Source organism: Crocuta crocuta, unplaced genomic scaffold (assembly GCF_008692635.1).
Source record: "Crocuta crocuta isolate KB4526 unplaced genomic scaffold, BGI_CrCroc_1.0 scaffold99, whole genome shotgun sequence".
Classification (NCBI taxonomy): domain Eukaryota; kingdom Metazoa; phylum Chordata; class Mammalia; order Carnivora; family Hyaenidae; genus Crocuta; species Crocuta crocuta.
This window is the reverse complement of record NW_027551560.1, coordinates 7,521,861-7,539,146: the sequence shown is the minus strand read 5'-3', so window position 1 is coordinate 7,539,146 and position 17,286 is coordinate 7,521,861. Positions and strand designations below refer to the sequence as shown.

Below are 17,286 nucleotides of genomic sequence, written 5' to 3'. Positions count from 1 at the left end.
GTAGCAGGTCAGGGTTCTCCAGCAGGGCTAAAATAGTTGATGAATTATTAACATATACCTGAGTCCAGTCAGGCAGTTTTGGGGAGTTTGGACAGCTATTGGGAGATCAGTGTGAAAATTCTTGTTAGAGTCAGTGGTTAGAAACTAAGCCAAGGAAATCTGAACATCTACAGATGAGGCCCATCTCTGGAATAATCTGAATAGAAACAAAACCGGCTGGGTATTAGGTGGATGGGTTCCTGTGGACTGGTCAGCCTGCAGTGGGACGTGTTCTCTGAGCTCTGTCCTGCCTGTTTCAACCAGTGGGAAACACCAGTCCTGTGAAGCACTCTGACTGCCCTGCTCCCCACTCCCACTCACTGCACACTGGCCGGCTGAGCTGTCCCGGCACCACCATTTCTCATCTATTTCCCAAACATTTCTCATGCATTTCCCAAACAATATTCACCAAGGCCTACTATGTGTCAGGCCGCATGCTAGTCTGTGAAGACAGTACAGTGCTGCAGAAGGCAAGGAGCTTACCGTCTCTTTTAGAGGTTCCCAAGCACTTGGCTCACAGCACATTTAGGCCAACAGAAATTCCTGTCAGTTCCCTTTGTTTAGATTTTTTTTAATTTTTTTTTTTTCCTCCTGAGAGAGAGAGACAGTGTGAGCAGGGGAGTCAGACACAGAATCTGAAACAGGCTCCAGGCTCTGAGCTGGCAGTCAGCACAGAGCCCGACGCAGGGCTTGAACCCACGAACCGTGAGATCATGACCTGAGCCGAAGTCGGAGGCTTAACTGACGGAGCCACCCAGGCGCCCCTCAGTTCCCTTTGTTTAGAAGTTAGGTTCTGGGCACCTGGGTGACTCAGTCAGTTGAGCGCCCAACTTTTGAGTTCAGCTCAGGTCATGATTTTACGGTTTATGGCCAGTTGAGCCTCACCTCGGAGCTGCGGCGTGCGCTGCATCCCGTCCCCGTACTCTCCAGTCTGCCAGTACCCAGCCTGCCGCCACCGAACGTCCACGCCGGACCGAACCCCACGCGGCTCCACCCCCTTGTGCTCCGCCCTTCGGTCCCCCCAGCACTCCGTCCCGCCCCGCCCAGCATTCAGCTCCGCCCCCCTGGGTTGCGCCCCGCCCAGGTTGCGCCCCGCCCCACTGCGACGAGGGTCGCCCTAGCCGGCCGGGACCCCACGCAGCTCCGCCCCGTGCGTCCCGCCCCGCTCCGCCCTACGTCCTGCCTTGCCCTGCGCCCCGTGCCCCTCCCGGACTGCTCCGCGGGGGGCACCCCAGATCGGCCGAAACGCGGCTGGCCCAGCCTGTGCGATCAGCCTGAGCCCCGTGGGCGCGAACCCGGCCGGCCGGACAGATGCTGGGCGCGATNCACGCACCAGGTCAGCGGCCGCGCCGCCCCGGCCGCAGTCCAGAGCGGCCCGGAGCGCGGGCAGCCCTTGGCCGCAACTGTGGCGGAGCTGCCTGTGCTGGACGCCAACGGGAGGCAGGTGCCGTTCGGCGCGCTGTTTCGGGAGCGCCGGGCTGTCGTGGTCTTCGTGAGGGTGAGCGCAGGCAGAGGGGCGGCCCAGAGCAGGGACCTTGCGGCAGGCTGGGATGGAGGTTGCTTCTGCAGCCTCGGCTGGGGGACATCGGGCCCCCCTGAAGATCCAAGGCCCAAGAGTTTGATCCCGCTGGGCCTGGCCCTTCCCATTGCTGTGGAGGCTTCCGGAATACGAACTGCCCTTCTCGCTTCCTTTAATAGGAATGGAAAAACAGCCTGCCTAGCCAAGTCCATTTTCCCAGCAAATGAGGCTTGAGAGAGTGCGTACGGCCCAATTTTAAAGCACCTCGGGCGCCCTTCACACCTTTTTTTTACCCACCTTGAGTGGCGTCGCGAGTTACGAAGTACTTGGTCTTTTATAGTTGCTAACATGCCCTTTTTGCCTTGTTGGGATTCCAGCATTTCCTGTGTTACATCTGCAAAGAATACGTAGAAGATCTGGCCAAAATCCCCAAGAGTTTCTTACAAGTAAGTTTCCTGAGAGTGAGCAGCAGAGTGCTCTGCCTCCGGGCGACCTTATGAAAGTCACCTGTCATTTATTAAGCGAGGTAGGGTGAAGTGCAGAATATGACACATCTCCAGAACAGACTCTCATAAAACCATATTATCACCTTCCCGCACATTTCTCCAACACCTTCAAAAAGGAGAGAGACGTGAGAGATCTATTTCTGTTCAGCTTTACTTTTCTATGTACTGCCTGCTAAGTACTAGCCATAATAATTTTGATGTTAGTTACTAACTTTTTTGCAAATGTTAAATGATAACAACCAAAAGCACAAATGCAAGAAATTATTGCTATTGTATCCCCGTTATTTTTGTAATAAGAGCACTCCAAGTAGTTGTTGATTATAGGAAAATAATATATCTTAAAGGTGAAAATCTGTATTTGTTAGGACGTGCCTCCCACATTCCTGTGGCAACCACATATATGCTTTTTTTTCAGGTACATATACTTTTGTCCCCAGATGAGTTTTTGATTGAAGGAATTGGGCAACCTGTATAAAACTAAGATCTGTTTCCTTCAGGTGTTAGTAATTGGGATGTGAAAAAATAAAACTGATTAAAAAAAAATCCTCCTTCAATAATTTTTATTATTTTTGAATATATGCCTTTGGGGAGAACATAGAGAATTACTGGGTGTATTATTCTGAAGTTCTTTCTTAGCAAAAGGCCAGCTGAATTAACTGAACATTTTAGCATACATTTCTTTATTTTGAGTCACACAATTTTGCTGTTTATTCCATTCTTCGACAAGCCTGTAGGTGGCATTATAATGGAACAAAAGAGTTGGATAAGGGTAAGTTTTATAAACATGATTCCTGGTAATATGTACATGTGCTTTTTTTTTTCTCCTAAAGGAAGCAAATATCACCCTTATAGTGATTGGACAGTCATCCTACCATCATATTGAGGTAAATATATCATTAGAAATTGCAAAACCAACAGATTAAATCAGTTTCAGACATAAAAATTATTTTATTTGAACAACTAAGTGTAGATTAAATTTAACTAAAATAAAGATAGGTTATCATTACTTTTCTCTCTCATTTTTACTAATACAGATTCCAAATATTATCTTTTTTTAGCCTTTCTGCAAACTGACTGGGTATTCTCATGAAATCTATGTTGATCCTGAGAGAGAAATTTATAAAAAATTGGGAATGAAAAGAGGTGAAGAAATTGCTCCTTCAGGTAAGACATGACAGGTCTCATCAGAAAATGCTGGTGGTGCATTTTACATTTGTTTGTGTATGCATAGAGAACGAATGGTAACCCCCTAAATCAGGCTCCTTTTTATGATACTAGTAAGTGGGTCAGATACACCAGATTCTCAAGGGCTCATTTCCTGGGTGTAATGACATAGAAAGCTGTGAAGTACTAAGGGAATGAAGAAAGCAAGTTACAGAACACTGTATTTGGTAGGATTCTGTTTTTGTGGAAATAAAAACCATTTTCATAAAGGTCAAGAGTATGTGTGTGTGTGTGTGTGTAATGAAAGAGGTTTTTAAAAGATACTGCCCCACTTACCCCAAGGTATAGAAGTTAGAAAAGTGGCTTTTGTACTTTTAACAAAGGGAGTACAGGGGCGTCTGGGTGGCTTAGTCGGTTACGCGTCTGACTTCGGCTCAGGTCATGATCACATGGTTTGTGGGTTCAAGCCCCGCGTTGGGCTCTGTGCTGACGGCTAGCTCAGAGCCTAGAGCCTGTTTCAGATTCTGTATCTCCCTCTCTCTCTCTGAACCTTCCCTGCTCATGCTGTCTCTCTCTTTCAGAAATAAAAAAACATTAAAATAAAAAAAATTTTTTAAAAGCAATGGGAGTACATTTTTTTAATGTTTATTTATTTTGAGAGAGAGATAGCACGTGTGCGTGAGGAGAGGAGGGGCAGAGAGAGAGAATCCCAAGCAGGCTCTGTGCCATCAGGGCAGAGCCTAATGTGGGGCTTGATTTCATGACAGTGAGATCATGACCTGATCTGAAATCAGGAGTTAGATGCTTAACTGACTGAGCCACCCAGGCACCCCTAACAGTGAGTACATTTTACTTTTGTAATTCAGTGATAAAATAATATTGCTTCAGTTCATATATTTTCCATAGCTTTGAATACTCTATGTTCTTTAAGTAATGATATCTTAGTTTTCATTTGAAGCCCAACTAAAGGGGCCCTTCAAGCAGAAGTTGCTGCTTCCCTCATTGTACTTTAATAGCATCTTGTACTTTATTAAATACTCTAATAGTGTTTAAGGTGTGCAGACACTATGGTTATTTGAAGAATTTGAAGTTTTATTCATTGTTATGTGGTCCATATTCCTTGCCCTTAGCACAATTCTTTATAATTAACAGATTTATCAGCTTTAGGTGAACTGTTTCTGTGTGTTTTAGGTAGAAAGAATGCAGCTTCTAAAATGCCAGATGAGATGGGGTGCCTGGAAGGCTCAGTCAGTTAAGCGTCCGACTTTGGCTCAGGTCATGATTTTGTGGTTCGTTGAGTTCAGGTCCCACGTTGGGCTCTGTGCTAACAGAGCCTGAAGCCTGCTTTGGATTCTGTGTCTCCCTCTCTCTCAGCCCTTCCCCTGCTCGCTCTCTGCCCTTCTCTCTCAAAAATAAATAAAAAACATCTTTAAAAATTAAAACAAGGGGCGCCTGGGTGGTTCAGGTCATGATCTCACAGTTTGTAGGTTCGAGCCCCGCATCGGGCTCTGTGCTGACAGCTCGCTTAGAGCCTGGAGCCTGCTTCGGATTCTGTATTTCCCTTATCTGACCCTCCCCTGCTCACGCTGTGTGTGTGTCTCTCTCTCAGAAATAAATAAAACATTTTTAAAAATTTAAAAATTAAAAAAAAAACAAATGAGAGAACTCAAATTCATATCATTCATTCTCAAAAAGTATTGTTGAGCTGTTGTCAATAATCTCCACTTTGTTGGATGCTCCCAGGAGAACAGTGATAACCAGCCTCTACCATCCTGAAACTCATACTCTACTCTAGGAATCAGAAGCAAACAGCTGATTACAATTTAAGGGCTTGTCATAGAGAACATATAAGGCGAATACCGTTGCCAGAAATATGAGGGGAGAGAAGAATCTGGAAAGGCTTCTCAGAGGAGGTGTCACCTAAGCCCACTCTTTTTTTAAAAAAATTTTTAAAATATTTATTTATTTTTGAGAGAGGGAGTGAAAGGGAGAGAGAGACAGTGTGAGGTGGGGGAGTGGCCAAGAGATGGAGACCCAGAATCCGAAGCAGGCTCTAGGCTCTGAGCTGTCAGCGCAGAGCCCAACACAGGGCTTGAACCCACGAACTGTGAGATGACCTGAGCCAGAGTCGGACGCTCAACCGACTGAGTCACCCAGATGCCTCAATACTTCTTTCTTTTTGAGAGAGAAAGAGAGACAAAGTACAAGTGGGGCAGGGGCAGAGAGAGGGAGATGCAAAATCCAAAGCAGGCTCCAGGCTTTGAGCTATCAGCACAGAGCCAGATGCGGGGTCGAACTTGTGAACTGCAAGATCATGACCTGAGTCGAAGTAGGGCACTTAACCAACTGAGCCACCCAGGCACCCCATAAGCCCACTCTTAAAGGAGTTAGCTTGGTGAAATGAGTCTGGCGAAGGGTGCTGCTGACAGAAAGTAGCACATGTAAAGGCACATGGGCATGAAAAACTGTGACTCTTGAAGATGTGCAGGTCCCTGCGTCAGGCCAAAGTCTTGGAGCCAGTTGGGGAATGGTGTGAGCCAGGGGACAGGTGGTGGCCAATTTGGACCGAGTCTGGGGTGACCTGCCAAAGAATTTGGATTTGTTCTGTGGGGATGTCATACAAGCATTTTAGGTAGAGAAGTGATTGTCATGTGTCCAGTGTGGAGGAGTAATTAGAACTGCCGATCCAGTTATAGTAGGTTGTAGTAATAGACTAGAAAGAAGTGTCAGGGCAGAAAGTGGAGATGGAGAGGAAGGGATAGGTCGGGAGCTATTTATGACATTCGTTGACATGATCACTTTACTGATGTTTTTAAAGAAAGCAACCTAAATTTTATTAAAACTAATAATGAACTATCATAAAAAGTTTGCTCTTTTTCTCCTTCGTATAGGAAATTACAGTGTATAGATTGAGAGCCGTACTTATTAGTAGACTGTTTTATGTGTTATGATAGTCCCAGTGTGTGTAAGTTCTGTTTATCATTTAGCACCTTAGATCTAAACTGTGAGGTTCATCTTAGTAACACCTCACCATTCGCAGGCACAATAAAAATACAGAATTGCAAAGAAAACAGATGAATTTGAGACAAAATATATGCTTATAACTATTAGAGAAGGTATATTTAAATCTTTTAAAGTCTCTGACCTGTGTTAAAGTGCTATATTTCCAACCAGAAAATATTATTTTCTCATAAAATCATCTTTTAAAAGTTCCTCTCTGAAAAAGCATAAATCTCAGAATAGTCCTACTTGGAAATTAAGACACTAAAAAATAAAATTATAATTTTAAATTAATGAGCATTTTATAAAGACAAAATAAGAAAATAAAATCTTTACATGCCAGGGAAAAATGGGTTTGTAGAAGAGTGAAAAAAAGGAATTTTATACATAAGAACTAAATTCAAATGGGCAAAATTAGATTGTATTTGAAGCAAAGACTGTTGAATTCTAGGTCATGGAATCTCCTTTGAATTCAATTTCTAAAATTTCAGAAATATTAAATGACTGCTTCTTTGGACATGAAGAAATAGTTTGGATTTCTGAATATTTATTTTAGATAGAGAATCCTAAATAGTAAACTTTTGTCTTTTACTTATGTCTCTATGCTAATGAGCCTGTATTTGATTTTTGGAAACATGATTGTCCATCATCATGGAAACACGAAGCAAATAGAAGAGTCAGAGAGATGAAGGGAATTAATAGGTATTTGGAAATACTAGGAATTCAGGCAGGTCAAAGGCAGCATAAATAAAAAACCAAAAGTAAAACATAAAAGGCAGGGATAGGAGAAAGATAAGTTACAAGAAGTTACAAGAAGGGTAAAAAGACTGAGTCCCTTTATTCAGTGGAAATGGAAGTATTAGTCACGGTGGGAAAGACTGAAAAACTGACAGCCAAGGAGAGATGGAGAGGTGGCTTTCCTATTGTTATAGAGAACTCTCAAAGTCTCAGTAGCAGAATACAGTAGAAGGTTAGTTCTTTTTCTGTTAATTTCAAGATGGGTGTATCTATTCAGATGCCTCTCCTCCAAGCAGCAATACCAGCAGGAACACAGTAGGAAGGACCCAGGCCCCTTCTATCTTGTGGCTCTGTCATTTTCAACCCAAGGCTTCCAAGAATGTAGAGGGAACATGGAAAATCACTTGTGGGAGGTTTTAAGGAGCTTGCCTGGAAATGGCCCAAATAATTTTACTCGGGTTAGAACATGGTCACATGGCCATATGAAACTGCCAGGAAGTTCAGCTGTGGGCCCAGAAAGAGGAAATGGGTTTTAACCAGCATATAATGGGCAAAAATGGGTGAAGGGGACTGGAAGGTACAGGCTTCCAGCTATAGAATTAAGAAGCCATGGAAATGAAAGGTACAACATAGGGAATATTGACAATATATCATCATCCAATAACAGCTACACTTGCAGTGAGCACAGCCCGACTACAGAGCTGTGGAATTGCTGTTATATACCCCAAACTAATGTACATTCTGAGTTAACTATACTTCAAAAAGAGAGAGAGTGAATGTTTTACAGAAGTAGCAACATTATATTCTGATATCTAACTGAATATAAAATGATAATATCTAAAGATAATTCCTAATATTTCAGGTAAGAGCCCCCATGTAAAATCAAATATACTCTCAGGAAGCATTCGGAGCCTGTGGAGAGCAGTGACTGGCCCTCTTTTTGATTTTCAAGGAGACCCTGCTCAGCAAGGAGGAACCCTCATCTTAGGTCCAGGTAAGCATCAAAGTGCAGATCCACAGATCCAGCAGTATGCTTTTTGTGCCTTTTAGAAGTTAAGAGGCTACCCAGTTTCTTCATAAAATAGATACCATGTAAAAATGGCAATTTGACATTGTAATAGGCACCATTCTGTGCTTGTAGGGGGCAGGGGGCATCTTTTGTTTTTAAAGGCTTCTGTGTATTTTGTATCTGTTTATTGGATGTAATGTGCCCATCATTCTGTGCCTGAGTGATTTCAGGTATTTGAGATAGGAAAGTCAGTGGTGGTTTGGTGAACTGTATATGGCTATAAAACTATTTAAAAAGTTCAGGGAAGGGCACTTGGGTGGTCCAGACAGTTGAATGTCTGACTCTTTTTTTTTTTTTTTAATTTTTTGAAATGTTTTATTTATTTCTGAGAGAGAGATAGCATGAGCAGGAGAGGATCAGAGAGAGAGGGAGATACAGAATCTGAAACAGGCTCCAGGCTCTAAACTAGCTGTCAGCATAGAGCCCGATGCAGGGCTCAGACCACGAACCATGAGATCATGACCTGAGCTGAAGTCAGACGCTTAACCAGCTGAGCCACCCAGGCACCCATGAACATTGAACTCTTGACATTGGCTCAGGTTGTAGTCCTAGGATTGTGGGATTGAGCCCTACATTGGGCTCCTTGCTGAGTGTGGAGCCTGCTTAAGATTCTCTCTCTCTCTCTCTCTCTCTCTCTCTCTCTCTCTCTTTCTCTCCCCCTCACCAGCCCCTTTCCCAGCTTGTGCATGCTTGCTCTCTCTCTCTTAAAAAATAAATAAAAATAAATAAGGTCATGGAAGTTCATTTCCTTACACATAAGAGCAAAATAAGAAAATAAAATCATCAAGCCCCCCCCCCTTTTTTTTTGGTCAATGGAAGAATCAATCCAGTTACTTGTATCTCACAAGGCTAGAAAACTTGCTTAGTGTCAGAAGGCAAGTCAGCTCATTTAGTAACAATTACTGTAAGCCACATAGTTTTAATAGCTTTATTGCTCAGTTTGGGCCACCAGAAATTTCTTTGGCTCCACACTGCTAAATGGTTGACCGTTGGCTCTCTCCCATGTTCAAGTATTGTAGTCAGGACAGGCACTGAATAGATTTTTCTTGGTTCTTCTTCCTCTTTAAAATTGTCCACAATAGTGAGCATAGCTCCTAAGAGTTATAAAAATTAACATTTACTGTAATAAACTTCAGATGTCTAAAAGTCTTTAGAAGGAGGCTTTTGACTGAACATTATGGCTTTTTGGCTGTCTGCAGTTGGAGCACTTTAGCTAGCTAAAACCTGTCATTCAATCTCATTCCCTCTCTTGTGAATTTACACCAGTTAGACCAGACAGAAGAGAAGCCTTGTTTTATGAGAATGAGTCCTATAGACTATCCCTGAATGACATTGAGCCGTAGTTTTGGATAGTTTGTTTCTATTCTCTGACCTGTTTTGAGCTCCTAGTCTCCAGTATCACAGCATAATGTGACCACATGTTCAGGTGTGTAAGAGTGATGAGCACATGGAGTTCATCACTGGAACATACTCACTAAGGAGAATATTTTTATACTCTCTGCTGGAAGAATTGTAGCTCCTCTAGTGAAAGAGCTAGGTATACTTATTTATACAAATCTACTAGTTAACTCAGTATTTCATTTTGCCTTATTTGATAATAAGCCAACTCATGATATTAAATTGACAGTGATACCGTAGACAACAGTTAAGTACAATGCAGAGAACATGCCTCTTATAATTAATTAATCGTGGGGGCACCTGGGTGGCTGAGCTGGTTAACCGTCCGACTTCAGCTCAGGTCATGATTTCACAGTTCATGGGTTTGAGCCCTGCGTCGGACTCTGTGCTGACAGCTAGCTCAGAGCCTGGAGCCTGTTTCGGATTCTGTGTCTCCCTCTCTCTCTGACAGCCCCCTGTTCACGCTGTCTCTCTCTCTCAGAAATAAATAATAAAAAAACATTTTAAAAATTTTTAATTAAATCATGAAGGTTGATGAAGTGATGAAGGAAGGTGGGGGGGATGGGCTAGATGGGTGATGAGCTTTGAGATGGGCACTTGTGATGAGCACTGGGTGTTGTGTATAAGTAATGAATCACTGAATTCTACTCCTGAAACCAATATTGTACTATATGTTAAATAACTAGAATTTAAATAAAAAAATTGAAAAGAAAAAACACACACAAAGAATTACAGAATTTCAGCTAGGTGGAAATAAAGCTAATCTAATGTTTTAAGTTGAAATTCTGGCTTTGAGTCTAGGAATCAATGTAAAAAGACCCTAGACCTATAAATTACGGGTTTTTTTTTTTCTTACAAATAGTTTATTGTCAAGTTGGTTTCCATATAACACCTAGTGCTCATCCCCACAAGTGCCCTCCTCCATGCCCATCTCCCCTCTCTGCCCCCCACCCATCAGTCCTCAGTTTGTTCTCAGATTTCAAGAGTCTTTCATGGTTTGCCTCTCTCCCTCTTCCCCACTATTTCCCCCCTTCTTCTCCCCCTTGATCCTCCATTAAGTTCCTCCTAATCTTCCTATACGTGCAAACATATGGTATTTGTCCTTCTTATAAATTACGGGTTTATTTGAGCAGATAAAAGGATTGTGGAAGTCTTAACTGTCTCAAAGCCCTGCTTTTCAGCCTTTTTTGGTCTCTGGTTATAATGCAGATAGCCTGTTGAATCAGTGTTTGGGAATGAATTATTTTTTTAAGCAAGTGATTTATTCCATTATTACATTTAAGAAACAGATCTGATTTTCCAGCTTGATATCTATATTAGTTCTTGTTGTTCCTGTCTGTTTGATAGGACATTTTATTTAATTACAGCTAATAAAACATAACAGAGGTTATAATTTAAGAATCTTTCCCCTTGGATCTCTTAAAACATTAAGTATCACTCTTATTTAACCATAATCCTTGTCATTTTATAACCTTAATTAAAAATTATTATGGCATTATATAGAGAATATTATGAACTCCAGGCAATTAATTTTTCCCTTAGGGTTAATTAAAAGTTGCTTTTGCTTCCTTTATTCTAATAAGCAATGAATCTAATGAATAATACTATATGCCAACCCCTACCTTTTATTCTTATTCTCTTCTAGGTAACAACATCCATTTTATACACCGTGATAGAAATAGGTTGGATCACAAACCCATCAACTCTGTTTTACAACTTGTAGGAGTTCAGCATGTGGACTTTACAAGCAGACCTTCAGTTATCCATGTGTGATGGTATAGACTCTTACAACTTTCAAATGGACACTTGGAATATGACCTGAAATGTTCAGAGTGTGGTATCCTTGTACAATGTCTCACTTGTTGGCTTTTCCCAACCTTTGAGGAGTTATGAAAACATAAAGAGACCATGTACTAGTTGAACTGAAAGCTGGGAGGCATCGGTTGTTAAAAATATGATATAAATATATATATATATTTATAATTCTATAGCTTTTAAAGTTTTATATGAAATAAAACTTTAATTTTTTTTTTTTACATTTATTTATTTTTGAGAGACAGAGTAAGACAGAGCGTGAGTGGGGGAGAGACAGAGAGAGGAGACATAGAATCTGAAACAGGCTCCAGGCTCTGAGCAAGCATTCAGCACAGAGCCTGACGTGGGGCTCAAACCCACGAACTGTGAGATCATGACCTGAGCCGAAGTTGGATGCTTAACCAACTGAGCCACTCAGGAGCCCCAAAACTTTATTTATGTAAAATAAAACTGGGACTCCTGGGTGGCTCAGTTAGTTAAGTGGCCGACTTTGGCTCAGGTCATGATTTCACGGTTCGTGGGTTTGAGCCCCGCGTAGGGCTCTGTGCTGACACCTAGCTCGGAGCCTGGAGCCTGTTTCGGATTCTGTGTCTCCCTTTCTCTCTGACCGTACCCTGCTCATGGTGTCTCTCTCTCTCTCTCAGAAATAAATAAAAAACATTAAAATAAAATAAAATAAAACTTTAAAAGCTATAAAGTTAGAAATACCATTTTTTATTTTAGATTATGGTATATCCATTCAATGAAAGTTTTTATTGGCCATTAATATAAAAAGTTCTTTTGAAGAACATATAAAGGGAATGGTAGGTGATTTAACACCATTTTATCCAGTGAAAAAGCAGGATGCCAAATTCCATAAATAATATAATCATATTTTTATATGTATGTTTATATTTTTGTATGCTTAGGAAAAAAGACAGGATATAAACACACCAGATTATTGCCAGTAGTTACCTCTATGTGGTAGGATTACAGTATCTTTATTTTCTTTTCCATACTTTCTTTTACCTACTAACTTTCTATAATGAGCATGATTCATTTTTTTGGCCAGGAAAAGTTATTTGAGAATTATACAAAGAATATATTCATATATAGGAAGCTCCACAAAGTTGCATATAAATGCAGCTGTCCACATGTTTCTATCCACATTGCTTTGCTCAGAGGAAATATGGCAAATCAAACCTTCTGCATAGCTTGTGTTCAGAGCACCTTGTACCACACACACACCATCCATTTCACTAGGATTTGGGCGGGGAAGAGTAAAAGGAGAAAAAAATGTTTTATACATTTAATATATGTATTTAAAATATGGCTCAATATGCTTTTTGAAAGAATTTTAAGAATTTTTTAAAAGAAAACTTTGTAATTTAAATGTACACTGGTTTGCTTGCCAAATTGCTTTTATTTAGTGTACTGTTGTCATCTTTTATTTTCTAGAATCTTAATAGGTTTACGTGGGAAGTGTCCCAGAAATTCTAATAAAAAGTACAGCAAGATCAAAATCTTGGTAATTAGTAGCAAGTATATACTGCTTTGAACTTATAAACTTTTGTATCAATCATATGAGGTCACACACACAAAATATATTTTAACTATCCAAATATTTTAATGTACATTCATGTATATATGTATTAAACAATCATGTTTTTAACCAATAAAAATGAAATTTCTCATGACATTTAAAATTAAGCAATTTTGTGCTATTTAAAAAATTTTTTGGGGGCGCCTGGGTGGCTTAGTCGGTTAAGCGTCCAACTTTCACTTAGGTCATGATCTCGTGGTTGGTGGGTTTGAGCCCCGCGTCGGGCTCTGTGCTGACTGCCAGCTCAGAGCCTGGAGCCTATTTCAGAGTCTGTGTCTCCCTCTCTCTCTGACCCTCCCCTACTCAGGCTGTCTCTCTCTCTCTTAGAAATAAATAAAAATTTAAAAAAAAAAAAATTTTTTTTATAGTAAGGAAAGACTGGTGACCCAGATCCCTTTGCTGGTTTTACACTCAAAACTGCTGAATCAGAGCTTACACCAAATTTTATATATTTATAAACGTACACCACATTTTTCTAAGATACATAAATGTTCTTTATGTGGCTTCAGGGAGGTTCAGTTACATAAATACAGTGCAGTGGTAAACTGCTGACCCAAACAAACATTTAAAATAAAAATTATTGGGGCGCCTGGGTGGCTTAGTCGGTTAAGCGTCTGACTTTCACTTAGGTCATGATCTCGCGGTTCGTGGGTTCGAGCCCCGCGTCGGGCTCTGTGCTGACTGCCGGCTCAGAGCCTGGAGCCTGTTTCAATCTGTGACTCCCTCTCTCTCTGACCCTCCCCTGCTCACGCTGTCTCTCTCTCTCTCTCTCCTAGAAATAAAACATTTAAAAAAAAAATTTTTTTTAAATAAAATTTCTGATAGTTACTGTGAAATGTATAAACATGCTCCATACCCAAAAATGTACTAGACTCCAAAATTTGAAAAACCTTCCTACAATAAATAACATAGAAATCACTGTTAAAAGAATACCATCTAGGGGCGCCTGGGTGGCTCAGTCGGTAAAGCGTCCAACTTCAGTTCAGGCCATGATCTCATGGTTCGTGGGTTCGAGCCCCGTGTCAGGCTCTGTACTGACAGCTCAGAGCCTGGAGCCTGTCTTAAGATTCTGTATCTCCCTCTCTCTCTGACCCTACCCTGCTCACGCTGTCTCTCTCTCTCTCTCAGAAATAAATAAAACATTAAAAAAAAAAAATACCATCTAGCCCTGTTATGCTAATTATTTGTCAGGTAGTATTCCAAGTGCTTTATATACATGAGCTCTATAGAATTGACATCACCATCATGCCCATTGCACAGAGAAGAAACACCTTTTTTTTTTTAAGCTTAACTTTTAATAAGAAAGAGGAAACCATCAAGGCCAAAAGCAGAAGCAGAAACCTGCCTTGAAGCCATGGGCTGCCCTGAATCGTGCTCATCCCAGGAATGTTCCTTGGCCAACTCAAAGGCCTTGTGCAGTAAAGGGTTAAAACTATGACCTCTGCCTAAAGTACTGCCTGAGACCTAAACCTGAGACCTTTGACTTCCTGGGACTTCTAAGAGCTACAATTGCTTCACAGTCAGATCCATCCATAGACCAAGGATCCCAGTGAGAAGTGTGTTGTAAGGATTCTGGAATGAACTACTGGGGTAACAAGAATTTTAATAAAATGAAAGTACATGTTTAAAATTTTTTTTTAACATTTATTAATTTTTGAGAGACAGCACGAGTGGGGCAGGGGCAGAGAGGGAGACACAGAATCTGAAGCAGGCTCCTGGCTCTGAGCTGTCCGCGCAGAGCGCAACACGGGGCTCAAACCCATAAATTGTGAGATCATGACCCGAGCCAAGGTCGACACTTAACCAACTGAGCCACCTAGCTGCTCCTTAAAAAAATTTTTTTATTAAAAAAAATTAATAAATTAATTAAAAAGTGCGTGTTTAATTAAAAAAACAAGTATTTTTGTTTCTCAAGTAGATTGACGATAAGCTAGTAACCAGCATATAATGCTTATTTATGTTACCATCTACCATGGGGCCAGAGTGATAACATGGACCATGTGAAACTGGGAGACAAACTTTCTAAAGAAGGAACATCATCTACTCCAAAATTACCAGTTATTTTAAGAGGAGTGTTCCAGAAAATAAAGATGTACAGTTGCAGAAGGTACATTTACACCTTATTTTGTGAAAATTTAGTTTTCATTTATTTTTTTTTTTAAGTAGCCTCCATGCCCAGTATGGGGCTTCAACTCACAGCCCTGAGATCAAGGGTTGCATGCTCTACTGACTGAGACATCCAGGGACCCTGAGTTTTAATTTAGAACAGAGTTCTTTTATTAATTTTGCTCATTTTCAGTTCCAAGTTTTCTTGTACCCATATAAAAAGTGGAGTGACAGCTATTCATATACTAGCTCTATTAGCAGAAAACTTTGAAAACAGTTCCCAGATGCCAGTTTTATATCAGTATTATATAAATCTGCATGATTATATATTGTGATAAAATAATGTTCATACAATTACCTGTGGAGCACAGTGTACTTGGAACTTGGTTGTGATATGTATAGAATTGTATCCAAGCTGTCAGTCAAAATAGATATTATAGTTGTTAAAATTTATCAAATTTTTAAAAACTTTTTTTAAAAAATTTCTTTGTAATGTTTTATTTATTTCTGAGAGAGAGAGAGAGAGAGAGGGAAAGAGAGAGACAGCGTGAGCAGGGGAGGGTCAGAGAGAGAGGGAGTCACAGACTCTGAAACAGGCTCCAGGTTCTGAGCTGGCAGTCAGCACAGAGCCCGACGCGGGGCTCGAACCCACGAACCGTGAGATCATGACCTAAGCGAAAGTCGGACGCTTAACCGACTAAGCCACCCAGGTGCCCCTAAAAACATTTTTTATTGTGATAAAAATGTAACATAAAAACTTACAATTTTAACCATTTTTAAAGTGTACAGTTCAATGACAATAAGTATACTCAGAGTTTTATGCAATCATCACCACTACCCATCTCCAGAATTCTGCCATCATTTCCTACTGGAAACTCTGTACCCGTTAAATAATAACTCTCACTGCTCCCTACCTCTTGCCCTTGGTAATCACTGTACTGCTTTCTGTCTCTAATAAATTTGTGGAGTCATACAATATTTATCCTTTTATGTCTACCTGATTTCACTTAGCATAAAGTCCTCAAGGTCCATCCATGTTGTAGCATGTACCAGAATTTCATTCCTTTTTAAGCTAAATTATATTCCATTGTATGTATATACATTTTATTTATCCATTCATCCCTCAACAGACATTTAGATTATTTCTACTTTTGGGCTATTGTGAATACTGTTGCTGTCAATCTTAGTATACAAATATGTTTGATACCCTGCTTTCAATTCTTTTGTGTATATATCCAGAAGTGGAATTGCTGATAATACAGCCATTCTGTGTTTAAGGATCTGCCATACTGTTTTCCACAGAAACTGCACCATTTTACATTCCTACCAGCAAGGTACAAGGGTTCCGATTTCTCTATATCCTCATCAACATTTGTTTCTAGTTTTTAAATTTTTTTAAATGTTCATTTATTTTTGAGAGAGAGCACGAGTGGGGGAGGAGCAGAGAGAGAGTAGGCTCCAGGGGGAGCCAAAGCAGGCTCCAGGCTCTGAGCTGTCAGCACAGAACTGGACATGGGGTTCAAACTCATGAGCCATGAGATGAACTCATAAGCCATGAGATCATGACCTGAGCCGAAGTCAGCTGGTCAACCGAGCCACCCAGGCACCCCTCTCATTTTTTTTATAATAGCCGTTCTAATGTGTATAAAGTGGTACCTCATTGTAGTTTTGACAAAATTTACCAATTTTTAAACATGTATACACATTATAACCAAAAGAAAAAACATGAGCGGCTGATGTTAAATAATAATTAAAAAAAAAAAAGCATTGGGGCACCTGGGTGGCACAGTCGGTTAAGCGTCCAACTTCGACTCAGGTCATGATCTCATCAGGTCATGGGTTCGAGCTCTGCATCAGGTTCTGTGCTGACAGCTCAGAGCCTGAAGCCTGCTTCAGATACTGTGTTCCCTCACACTCTGTCTCTCTCTCAAAGATAAATAAATGTTAAAAAAAAAATTTAAATAGGGGCGCCTGGGGGGCTCAGTCGGTTAAGCCTCCGACTTCGGCTCAGGTCATGATCTCACAATTCATGAGTTTGAGTCCTACATCAGGCTCCGTGTTGACAGCTTAGAGCCTGGAGCCTGTTTCAGATTCTGTGTCTCCCTCTCTCTCACTCTCTTGGCCTCTCCCTGGCTCTCACTGTCTCTCTCTAAAAAAATAAACATTTAAAAAAAAATTTTTTTTAATGTTTTATTTATTTCTAGGAAAGAGAGAGAGAGACAGCATGAGCAGGGGAGGGTCAGAGAGAGAGGGAGTCACAGACTCCGAAACAGGCTCCAGGCTCTGAGCTGGCAGTCAGCACAGAGCCCGACGCGGGGCCCGAACCCACGAACCGCGAGATCATGACCTA

The 17,286-nt window shown here is 41.0% G+C and overlaps 1 protein-coding gene across 1 annotated transcript; it reads left to right on the top strand.

Annotated features, from left to right (window-relative positions):
• Positions 1-473: 473 nt before the first annotated feature.
• On the top strand, positions 474-12,924 carry PRXL2C (peroxiredoxin like 2C). The gene is made up of 7 exons (XM_077749554.1): positions 474-584; positions 914-1,537; positions 1,936-2,004; positions 2,895-2,948; positions 3,123-3,228; positions 7,829-7,960; positions 11,079-12,924. The coding sequence occupies exons 1-7, from the start codon at positions 474-476 to the stop codon at positions 11,204-11,206; spliced, it is 1,224 nt and encodes a 407-aa protein (XP_077605680.1). The 3' UTR covers positions 11,207-12,924.
• The last annotated feature ends 4,362 nt before the right edge of the window (positions 12,925-17,286 follow it).